The sequence below is a fragment of the Betta splendens genome, chromosome 22 (genome assembly GCF_900634795.4).
Source record: "Betta splendens chromosome 22, fBetSpl5.4, whole genome shotgun sequence".
In the NCBI taxonomy this organism is placed as follows: domain Eukaryota; kingdom Metazoa; phylum Chordata; class Actinopteri; order Anabantiformes; family Osphronemidae; genus Betta; species Betta splendens.
This window is the reverse complement of record NC_040900.2, coordinates 11235040-11247327: the sequence shown is the minus strand read 5'-3', so window position 1 is coordinate 11247327 and position 12288 is coordinate 11235040. Positions and strand designations below refer to the sequence as shown.

Below are 12288 nucleotides of genomic sequence, written 5' to 3'. Positions count from 1 at the left end.
CTGAAACAAGCAGGAATCTGGACCAATTCTTTAGACACTCTGTTTCACTTCTCCACTCCACTATTTACATAATATGTCAATGACTGCCACAGAGTTTATTTGTTATGGTGACTGAAAACTTCACTTGTGGTTACTCTCTTTGTGTGACCCTGAGATGAATAATTCAATCTGAAAACGTTACTTTCCTTCAACACACAAAAAAGCCCAAGAATCTTTTGAAGCCACTTCTTCTGTGAGGAAAGAGGAAAAAAAAGGAAGAAAAAAGAGAAGCGAGAGCAAGTTGTTTTTTACCAGACTCAACTGTTTGTGTAAGTTATAATTTCACATCAGAGCCAGGCGGAGTTTTACATTTCAGCAATTACAGAAACTACATGTGCGCCATGAACAGTCTCTATTGAGTCTGGGGAGACGGAAAGGGCGGGAGGAGCGACAGGCTCTCAAAGAGAACGTAGGATTTTTCAGGCCGTGTGTTTGTTTTTGCTCACGTTATAAGTGAGGGCTCAAAAGACATATCAAATGTCCCACATAGCTGAGCCAAGGCCGTGTTCCTCCCCTCTCCAACACGCTCCCTTTCTCTCCCCTTCCCTCGCTGGCGTCTTTCTTTCGCCTGCGCGCTCACATTCTCCTCCCGTTGCGACGCCTAAGGCCCGAGCGAAACAGGAAGCCGGCACAAGGGCCGGCATTCACTGTGTCTCAATGACACGCTTCATTACGGCGGGGCGCGTTGCGTGTCTCGGAGGCGTCGCCGGATCCAGAGTCACGGGGTCGGACGTCACGTCGGCGCGAGCGTCCTCTTTCATGTCCGCGCGTGCGAGCGTGCATTCGCCGGCGTCGGCCCCCGGAGCGGCGCTGCCGAGGCACCGGGGCCACGCGGCGGCCGCTTCGGGCCCTTTTGGCCCCACCCACGGGGGCCGGCCCTCCCATTAACAGGGGTAATCTGTGCCCCCGGTTTTGACGTTGTCTGCCGGCCAATCAAAATATTTGAAGGAAATGTTTATTTTTTCGAGCGAATCGCACCAGCTGCTTGCAAGTCTTTCTGAATAAGGCCATTTATGTGTAAGAATTTACCATTGTGAGGCACGGTGCAGGACCTCTCAGTGACAGAGTGCTGATTTGGGATTTTGCAAAGGAAGTAGAGGAGAAAGTGCAAATTCTACACACGCTGCACCCAGTGCAGCTATAGGTGAACACCCAGCACCGCCCTCCACTCTACTTCTGGCATCCTTCTCTGTCCTAATTGCCACTGCAGGAGGTTGGTTTACAGCAATACCACTGAACCACACTGAGAAAATGCCTTCCAGTTATATTCTGTCCATATCGCTAACATACGTGTTGAAATGCAACTAGGCCTCGCTGTCAGGTAACAAATGTTCCGCCTCAGACCTGGTGCAAACGGCCCCGGCCCGTCAGCCGCCCTGCGGTGTGGCCACCGGGTGTGAAGCAGAGTCCCACGCGTTGAGCCAGTGGGTCCGTGACCTTTCCTCGCTTTCTGACAGCTCGGCTGGACGGGATAACAAGTGTCCCGAGCTTCACAGGCCTCCGCTGCTGCTCCAGTGTCTCGCTCCAGAGACCCAAAAATATCTTCCGTGCACCCATCAGGCTTGTTTTTCATAGCTTGGTCTCACTGTGGTGAGAAAACCTCCCCTCCTCTTCCCAGTCTCCGCTGCGCAGTCAGCAGAGGAGAGGAAACACATAGCTCCAAACTACCAGATGTCAGGACAGATTCGACACGTCTGGCATGATAGTTATTATTTTTATTTTCGGAGGTGGTTTTAATTTCTTCCTTCCTCGCCCTGTGCACACACACACACAAGACTCACAACATTTTTATGCATAATATTCATGTACACCATCAACTAGATTCTGCATTATATGCAAATTTGTGTTTCAACTATTGTCCCCATTTTGTGTTCCCACAGCCCTGTGGCAGGAGCAGATGGACACTCCGACTCTGAAGACATGCAAGGTGGAGGAGGACCTGAGACCATGGCCAGGTGAGAAACTGAGCCGCCCCAGAAACTCAAGTTTGCTTCTCCACACACAGTGAATCTGGCAGTTTTCCGTGGGCGTTTGTGGCATAATCATAATGTGAGGCTCAGTCAACAAACGGCACGAGGGGTGAGGTCACTGTAAGAAATGACCTTAATTATTGCAACATTATTAACATTACAAATACAATGGGGGAAATGCTGCATGCAGGACTGCTGAAGGGAATGCATTTCTTTTAAACGGCAGCTTCATAAACGCCTCAGTACGGTCTGAATAGTACCTCATTTAAACTCATTTATTTTAATTACCACACGCAGATGACTAACCTTTACAAATTGAAACAAACAATAATAAAGTGGAAAGGCCTGAAAGGCGGGCACAACGCAGGGTGTGCCGCTCGTTGTGACAATTCTAGAGTCTGTTCCGTTTTGCCCGTAGGGAGCTACTACGTCCGGGAACATTCCTAGGACGCCACCACCCTGCTCGCCTTCTTCCTCCTTCTCTCCCACTCCTCCTCCCTTTCATCTGCTTCTCTGCGATCGGGATATTACGCCCCCGTCGGTCTCTTATCCGTCCCCGATCCCGAAACCACCGCGCCGCGGCAGACGTGCCAAGTCATCCACTCGCACACTGCCATGAATACCCACACACACACACACACACACACACACACGCACGCAGAAGAAAGATTTGGTTCACAGACCTTGCTCCCTTTTTTACCACTTATCAGATAGGATGCAAAGCCTGAGACGGAAAACAGAAATATGACTGTTCGAGAGAGGCTGGGAATTACCGGTATTTACATACTGTGTGTCACTGCTTGTGCAAGGCCTTTTCTAGCTGGATACTCATTGCAGAGCAAGACATTCATCATGGGGCGTAAATGGGATTTAGAAAATGTGAAATCAGAGCCCTAACAGAGGAGTATCATATCTCTCATAGAGCATGATTTACTTAACAAACATATTAATCATGTCACCTTGTGTGTAGATGCATTAGGAAAATCTGGGGGGTTTTTGTAATCACAAACCTCCTTCACCCTTGCTTGTATCGCATGTCACAAGTTAGGGACATGCAAAATCCCCTGGGTGTCTCATGATGAAGCACCTAACACGCACAAGGCTTTGGGGCTGTTGACCGCCGTGCCACAGTACAGAGGTGATTATCATTTGCATTCGACATGACGCTCCGGCCCCAACGCCTTGGCGCTTAAATAAACACTTGGAGATCATTTGTGTTCATTTGGGTCTCCTATTTTTTGGCCGGCGACGCAGCCGCTCTGGCCTGGGTTGGCGCTGCCTTGTCATCCGGGCCCTGCCATCAACAATGACGACACCCTTCCTCATTGCATTCATTGTTCCAACTCCTCAAACCAGTCAGGGAATCAAAGAGGCGCTCTCCGCCTCTGAAGGGGACTGCACAGTTCCTCTTGACATGTCTGAAAATTAAAAAATAATGTGGAGCACACACACACACACGCACGCACACACACGCACACACGTCTTTATGCAGAGCTACACGAGCCCGGGTTTTCTTTTTCTTTTTCCTTCTCCACTTATTTGCCTGAGACACCATTCCCTGGGCGCTGGCTGTCACAGTTTGCATCAAGCTTGAGTAAACATTTCACAGGTGAGCGCCTGGATTTGCATCTGCCCATCGCCAGCCACCACATGCGGACACACACAAACACACACAGCCCTGCACAGCCATTGCGCACACAGAGGCGGCCGCCTCAAACTTGCCCTTATGTTAACAAGCAAAATCAGTTTCTTCCATAAGCAAATGAGACAAACCTCCTGTCATATCTGGGTTACACGCTTGACTGTGGACTAGTGGACTTCTTGAGCTAAGCAGAAAGGAGGAGGAGGACTCAACCCTCAGAGCTGTAGAATACAATTAAATAACTGCATAGAAATATGTTTTAGAGCTAGAAGAGTAGAGCAGTAAGGGAGCAGTAGAACAGTATGTTCTCTATAAAACCCTGATTTCCAGGTACCCGCTGAAAAGGCTGGGAACATCACAGACAGTACACTGTGCCAGCTACCCCTCTGGGGTCCATCCCCTCTCCTGTCCCTGCAATTTAGTCAACACGTTTCAGATGAGCCTAATGGAGATCATGTGTGGTTTGGGGCTGCAGAGGTTACAGGCAGCTACTACTAGGCTCAGTTAGGAAAACCCTCTCTGCCGTAGATACACCACCTTTACCACAGCCACAAGGGCAAAGCCTGTACAGTACTTATACTGGGGAGGGGGGGGGGGGTGCAGTAAGGTATGCAACATGGGCAAGAGGGGGAAATAGGAGACTGCAAAACTTCGCTACTCAATTACAGGATAGTTTGTTTAGCCTCCTCCTCCAGAGGGAGCTCCCATCCTATGGAGAGTTTAAGCTGGTAACAGGCTCCACCTGGCTCCCAGCCAAGATGCTGATACTGCACACGTCCATTAAGGTGTTGTGATAAGTGTCCAGTACAGTTTCCCCTGACAAAACACAGGAGTCAGTCGATCTGCACCGCAGTTTAGCCAACACGTTTACGCCAACTCCAATTAAATGCATATCATGAGTGGGGTGGGCCACAGCAGACAGTGCCTGCCATCAGGTCTAAGCGCCACATATCCCTTCCCCTGCTTCACCCTGATGCCTAAATTTAGAGTAGACAGAAAGTGTGTGTGTGTGTGTGTGTGTGTGTGTGTGTGTGTGTGTGTGTGTGTGTGTGTGTGTGTGTGTGTGTGTGTGTGTGTGTTAGAGGGGGAGAGAGAGAGAGGGCTTTTTGGGAGTCCGGTAGGAATTAGTGGGCCGACTCCACCCGAATCAACAGCAGCTGAAGGCATGGATTTTCCTTGCGTGAAATCAGATATGGAACCCGACTCCAATGCATGGTAGACTCTGGAAAAAGAAACAGCTCCCCCACCACCAGAGTCTCTCATCACAAAGAAAAGAGGAAATTCAACTGCAGAAATGTGTTGTTAAAAAAACAGCATAGAGCAGGGCGATGGAAATTGCGAAGGAACAGAATTTTTTTGTAGCTGAAAATGGACCGAGTTCTCCAGACACAGGGAAAAGACATTTCAACAAGACTGTGGCACGCAAGTTTGGCATTCTTCTCCCTCAGGGCTGTGGCATGCAAGCGCTTGCTATTTCACAAATACAAGCTCTCTTTTCTCTACCATCCAAATCCACATTTTACACTTGCAGTCATGTGGGCACGCTGGACTCATGAAGGCCACATGCAGACAAACAAATAGCCGTGGACCAAGGGGTGTGTGTGTGTGTGTGTGTGTGTGTGTGTGTGTGTGTGTGTGTGTGTGTGTGTGTGTGTGTGTGTGTGTGTGTGTGTGTGTGTGTGTGTGTGCAGGCAGGTGTGGACATCTACTGTACGCGGACATCAGCTATGATGATGAACTTAGCAATGTTGTACAAGCAGATTCAGGGCATTCACTGCTAGAAAATTTCAGCCTGGCCCTTGGCCACCTCAGCCTTATCAGATAATATCATAAGTGTGTGTCATAAGAACAGAAACTAGACATGCTTGACTTGACAGCCAAGGCTAACAATGTGTGAGTGATGCCATTATGTGATTTCCATGATGGGTGACACACATATAAACTAAAACTAATAAATAATAAAGGTTTATATACTAATAATATCCTTAAACCTATGACTGTATATACACTGTATAACACAGTAGCTCTCTATCATGGTCCACACCCAAATGCTACAACACGTGTCTGACTGCAGGAGGGTAAATGAGCTTATATTGGTAACATCAGACAGTAATACTTTTCAGTTAAGTGAGAGGCACAATATGGTGTTTGACTTAAAAACCAACTCGGGTGACAGTAACGGCTCAGAATCAGCGTCAAGCTGCCAAGTCAAACCCTAGGGCAAGATTTCTATTTCCCTTTTGTCAGCTGAATAAATTAGAACGTGTGCAGTGAAACTGAAGTCCTAACAGCTGGGTTCAGCCATGCTCTGTTACCTGTGAGGTTACACTTAGCAGTTAATTCTGACAGGTCCTGGACTGCAATGCACATTAGAGGATATTTACACCCAAGCGCTCGTTCGCCGACTTCTTTTCTTTCCCCTTTCAATTTTTCCCTCTGTTTGCCCCTCTCTGCCTCTGATTGTGACTGATCTGATTGTCTGCCTCTGTCGCCTAAGTATGATTTATGACGAGCTGTCGGTGTTTTTACAAAGCGCCCCTCAGCACTGACAATGTCTCTTTTCATTGCTCTGGCAAAGACAGAACTCTGTACGTAGCTCCCCTTTTGAAGGAGTGGTAGGAAGGCTGTGCTGAGGGGCCTTTTCATAACTCCAGTCTTGTGCATGAGGCTGTGGGATGATGTGCTGTCAGTGCATGATGACTGTTATTAGGCAACAAAAAAAGTCTCAGTTCATTACTTTAAGCAAACATTTCCATGGACTGGCATATCACGAGAAATTTGAGCTCATAGTTGTGGATCTGGGCAGGTTTGCTGTTGTGGAGATGCAAGTTGTTTTTCCAATATAATGAAAAGTCCATGGATGAATGCTTGTTGAGTCTTCCAACCAGTTCCTTTGTCTGTGCCAACAGGAACTACAGATCTCTTCCAACAGAGGACCACCTTCCCGTCTCTGTCCCCACTGACTGATCCTCGTTTCTCAGACCCCCGCATGCACTACCCAGGGGCATTCCCTTACTCTGCCAACACCTCCAGCACTGGCATCAGTGGCCTCAGCATGTCAGCCTCTTCTAGATACCACACCTACCTTCCACCACCTTACTCAAACAATCAGACCCAGAACTTCCAGTCCAACTCCTACCTGTATTATGGCACAGGCTCTGGATCCTATCAGTTTTCCATGGTAGCACCTGGAAACTCTGGGGGTGAGCGCTCCCCCACTCGCCTGCTGTCCTGCTCAGGGGCCACGGGCACTGGAGGGACCAACAGCCTGATGAATCCGGGCCTGAACACCCAGAGCGACGGCGTGGAGGCTGACGGCAGCCACAGCAACTCCCCCACGGCCATGAGTGCCTCGGGCCGCTTGGATGAGTCCGTCTGGAGGCCTTACTGACTGACAGACAGACAATCAAAAGGTGCGGGAGAGATGTGAGTAAGCAAAAATCCAGAGATTGGTGAACAAAAAATGCTGAACACTGAAAGAAAAAAACCCAAACAAAAAAAAAGAGAAATGTTGCATGTTTGCCTTTTTTTTCTCCAGCACTCGCTTCAAAGACTTTCTGCATTTTAACCAACTCTCAAGAGTTTTTAAGCATTTTGTAAATTTTGATTGAACTCCTGCACTGTGCTAAAGCGTGTACTCCTAAAGGACTATAAAAGCCATTTAAGTTCAGATGATGTTCAGCTCAGACTGCGAAAAAAGAAAGAAGTGAGCGTTAAACCAAAGAAGCCATCGCCATTGTTTCAGGATCATTTGTCTGGCACAAAAAGTCAGCAAAGACAAAAGAACAAAGAATGAAAAACTGCAAAAAAAACACAGACATTCATCAAAGAGACTGTTCAGACTGATCCAACTTAGTAAGTGGAAAAGAGCAGTGGGACTGGATGTTTGCTCCTAGTGTGACTCCGGCATCCTTCCAAGGCCTATCTGCACTGCTGTAGCAACCGATTCCTTCAAAGCTTTAAATTCTGTACAATTTGAATGCTGCAAAAGAAAAAGCTTTAAGTGAAAACATCCTCAGTTACATACATCTTACATCATGAGCTCAAAGTACATGTGCAGTACCTGATTGCCTAATTTATTACTTAAATGAACATGTAGCCTTTGGTGCTAAGGTATATGGAAGTGGATGTTTGCATTTTTGAGAGAAAAGCATTTTATCTGTCAGATTTGAACTCTCCTCTGTGGAGTCTTCTATTGAGTTTCACCAACAACTTCAGACAGTGGCTGATATTATGAGGAATGTAAACAGAGAGAAAGTCTTTTTGTTTTTCTGCAGGAATACTTTAGTCCTGTTGTGTCTGGTCTTTAGTTTTCCTTAAAATTCCTATTTTCTGAAACAAAGGCCCTTGCGTGCTATTTTTGAACTGGATGACATCGTTTACCATTGATATTTATTTGAGCCACATTGTGAGGAAATGTATGCATATACCCAAAATCCTTTAGCATTTCTTTCTACCTTTCTTTTTTATAGATAAATATATATCATTACAGTGCATATACCATGTTTTGTTGTTAAGTATAAATTTGGAATTTGTGTAATATATTGCTACTAAATTATAAAAAACAAAACCTTTAATGTAATTATTTTTGCCTTCAATTGTAGCTTCAATGCACTAACAACTTTTACTCTTCATGAACAAGTCCCTAGAGCTTCTGTTTGAGATCATCTTTTTCTCAAACGATGCCCAAATTGCTTCCCATTCGCTCTTGTTTTGCACTATGTTTGAATAATTTCTCCCCTTTCCACTTGAGAAATCCAATAATTTAATGTTCTATTCCGACACGCACATTCCGACATCCCAGGTGTGTGTGCACATTCCCCATCTAAAAGAACTGGCATCTGCAGGTAAACACGTGATTCCTCCATCGCTTGAGCAGGGATAATGTGAGGATGAAGGGATGGATGGGGGCAGCGGGGTCAAAGAGGTATCATCTTACAGACACCAAGGGCATTTATGCAAAAAAGAAGCCCTTTCCCTTGTTGTGCATCACTGAGCGCTTTGAAGCCTATATGTCCCAGATTCTGCCTTTGCTGGTTTCATTTTCTAACCATCAGTGCCAGGGGCCCACGGCTCTGCCAATAATTCATGCTTAGATCATCCTATTATGCAGTAAGGCACATTGTGGAATTCACATCAGGTATCAAGTGTCTAACATTTACTAGGAAAGTCTTCACATCAAGTTGATTAACATTCATAAGTCTGTAAGAGAGATAATTAAAAGTAACAAAATAAGATTTCAGTTCAAACTCGTTAGAGATCGCTAGCACTTGCAGCTCAGGTAAAATATTGACCCTCTGTCTTATTCCTGTATTTTGACAATCAATATGTCATTCCTGTCTCCCTTTAATTTGAACTTTTAAATGATTTTCTGCGCTCTCCTGTAGAGGCGGCCTTAAATTATTATGCACAAACATCATGCAGCTAGAGGAACCGCGTGTACTGTTTGTCTGGTTCCTTCAACAAACAACCAAAGACCAGTTAGAATATTCATTTTGGGAAAGATGTGTGGTTTTGTCTTTATTGATCAGCCTTTATGGAAAATTACAAAACCAAAATGTTCAAGTGTATTTGATTGTATATTAGACTGAAAAGCACAAATGTCACATTTCCTTTGTCTGTATTTGAGAAGAGAAACTCTTTTCTTTTCCTTTTCTTTTACCAAACTGTTAAGTCATCTTGCTGTTCTCATTTCTCTTTATGCTCAAAGCATGTACGTACACATGAAATTGATTTTCAGTAATTTAAGAATATCATCCATGTATGTAATGACATTGTTAATGCTTCCATATTGAGTGCTTGTAAAGTTTGCAGATAATGTAATTTTTAATCATTTTAATTAAAAAAATATGTTTGACCTTTTCTTCATAATTGCTGCTGCTGCTTTTTTCCCCCTCACACTCTCTACAGAATAGTAGAGAATAGAATAGAAAGTATACTAAAAAAATATTTGTGATTATTATTAATTACTCCCCAAAAATGGAACTCCGTGCTCAAACATCTGGGCAACGATGAAACCTTGGTAGTGTTTAGAGTGAAAATGTTAAAGAAGGTGACAACTCACCTTAAAAAACAACAACACAGTACGACAAACGCTGACACCCAAGGTCCCTCTTCCCACATGTGTCAGTGCTTCCATCTACAAACCCTGGCAGCACTTTGGTAGCTTGTTCCTAATAATCCCCTTCAATAATTACCCTGTTCTCTCCTATTAGCGAGACTCTCACTGGCAATTACTCACACTTCTCAGAGGTTTGATAAATGCTACGACTGTCAGCGCGACGGTGCCCAGGCCGTAAATAAAGCGCAGCTCCGAAATCCAGAGCCGCCCCAGGAGAAGCCTCCATGTTAGCGCACGTTGGCAAGTTGTCGCTTGTTAAAAACAATACAGGAGAAGTTTGGAATGTCGGCCGTCTTTTAAACCGGCTCTGTGGTTGTTAATTTATGCAGCGCTGATGGCATCTGTTTGGCCTATTTGAAGCCCAGCCACAAGATTAAACACTTGAGATGCTACCTTGTGGGGTGGTCTGATTTCAGATGTCTCATGTGGTTAGCTTGAAATACAACACTCACGATTCCTCACTCTTAAACTAATGCCACCTGTTGATATGCCATGACACGGCTTTCACTTGTATAAGCTTTGTTTTTCTTCCTGCACTTTTATTCCCCCCGTTTATTCTCTGCTGTATCCATTCTCTTTCTCTTCTCTTTCATCCTTTATTCCCATTCAGTTCCCTCCCGTACTTTCTTTCTTTTTGTGCGGCTGTGTGCATCAGGCCTTCTGCGGGGGCAGGGTTGGCAGAACAACAAAGCCTCAGGATGCACACACGCAGCCTTGATACACACTGTATTCAATTAACTCCACACACTCAAAGCATTTCCACACACGCACCAGAAAATAACGCGCACACACACACACACACACGCACGCGCGCACACTCGCACACAATCCCCCGCTGACAGATCTCACACCAACCTCCACCCAGACAGTTTGAGCTCCACTTCACAGTGTGTAAGAAAGATCTGCCCCGTCTATTGCCAGCATATCTTCCAGGTCTCATCACAGAGCGGCTCGCTGACTCGCTCCTCACCGATCCCCCACCGCTCAGGAAGCACAAAGAGAAGATGATAAGCTTTCAATTAGACTGGGCTCAGGGGAATTTTCCAGCTGTCTTCACACACTTTGTGAGACTCGACTCCTTTGTCCACATGTGTGGAGCAGAGGAGCTCTCATCTGGTTCCGTATTTGTCATGGATGTACATGGCTTGTGCCTTTTTTCAAATGTCTTTCCTCCTGCTGGAATGGTGTTCTTCCGAAAACTATAACTTCCCCCCAAGAAAGGGGGAAATGACTGCCTGGATGAGGCCGCCTGTCTAATTGATTTTCCCTCAGTCTCGTCCATGTGTGCAAATTTATCTTCAATTAGTCAGAAAGATGTGAAAGATTAAAGCACTACTTTGACATTGAAATAAGAGACAGACACATAAAGAGATGTGAGAGGCAGAGAGAAAAAACAGAGGGAGGGAGGGTTTTGGAAACAGTAAAGACTCATTAAAGCCCTCTCAATTCTCATGAACACAGCATCCCGAGTAGCTTCTGCGGTACCTGCATACGAAACCCATTAAGGCCTCTTCTACAGCCGCTGACCTCTCCCCCCACCCTGAACCCGTGAGAAGGAGCGGTCTAGAAATTGCTTGATTTGGGTGCCTGGTACACAACCAGAAAGTCTATTTTCTAACCAGACTTTTGATGGGAACAGAGGACGGCGTCCAAAATTAAGGTTCCCACAGTTTGCCCGAGAAACACAGGGGCCAGGGGCTAAGAAACCACGAGAGCTGTGATGCAACTTTTCTCACTGACACAGAGCTAGATATAGATGGAGAGAAACAAAACGAGAGAGAACAGAGGGATCACCCAGTTCAGAGGGATCCCAGTGAAGGTAGTTTCTCATCCAAGTCGGGTCTACAGAGACCGCTGTGCGTTACGACGCACCAGGCAACTTCCAGTTCCCACAGTGGAGTACCAGGACTCGCTCCGTGCTCAGACCCCGAGGATCTCTGAAATCTTTCTAGAAACAATTGCAGAAACAGTGTGCTGTCGAACTAAGGGCTTACCACCATAAAACTAAGGTCATTGTTGTGTATAAGACTGAGACCCGATGGGTGACCTCTAAGTGTTAGCGCCAAACATAGTAGCAAGCATGGAATGGCAAGGATGAAACTAACTGTGTTTTGACATGGGGTCAGAAGAGGTACTTCATAAAGTCTAATTGTCAAAGTCATCTAAAACGCTTAAGTAATAAAAGTAAGAGCTTGAAGCTATGCAATTTGGGCCTCTAAGGCTAAACTGATTAGTCAATAGACTACAAGTGTGCCAATATTTTGAAGTGATTATTCAGGAAAATGAATCTTCACAAGACGTTCGCTTGACCCAGCTTGTCATTTGGGAGGATTTCTTTGGCTTACTTTCGTTTTTGAGAAACAATTTTTTTTTATTTAGGCATCTAGTATTAATAAAACAAGCAGGTAAAATAATAAAAAAACAAAAATATCTATTTAATACTTTCACCTACTTCTAAACTTATCTGGCGTTTCTTTCATTTTAGGTAAATACATTAGAAATAAACTGACTGGATG

At 45.4% G+C, this 12288-nt stretch overlaps 1 protein-coding gene and 1 long non-coding RNA gene across 6 annotated transcripts in view; one reads left to right on the top strand and one right to left on the bottom strand.

The window, feature by feature from the left end:
* The window catches only part of runx3 (RUNX family transcription factor 3), a 43276-nt gene extending 33754 nt beyond the window's left edge, over positions 1 to 9522 (top strand). For both annotated transcript variants that reach the window (XM_029138477.3, XM_055505494.1), the window contains 2 exons: positions 1920 to 1994; positions 6561 to 9522. In XM_029138477.3, the coding sequence (XP_028994310.1) occupies positions 1920 to 1994; positions 6561 to 7042 (557 nt within the window). In that variant the 3' untranslated portion in view covers positions 7043 to 9522. The remainder of the gene's footprint in view (positions 1 to 1919; positions 1995 to 6560) is intronic.
* Positions 1 to 12288, bottom strand: part of LOC114848184 (uncharacterized) — a 67860-nt gene that overhangs the window by 47383 nt on the left and 8189 nt on the right. For all 4 annotated transcript variants that reach the window (XR_008693551.1, XR_008693550.1, XR_005897206.2 and 1 more), the window contains exon 3: positions 6791 to 7042. This is a non-coding gene — a long non-coding RNA (uncharacterized LOC114848184). The remainder of the gene's footprint in view (positions 1 to 6790; positions 7043 to 12288) is intronic.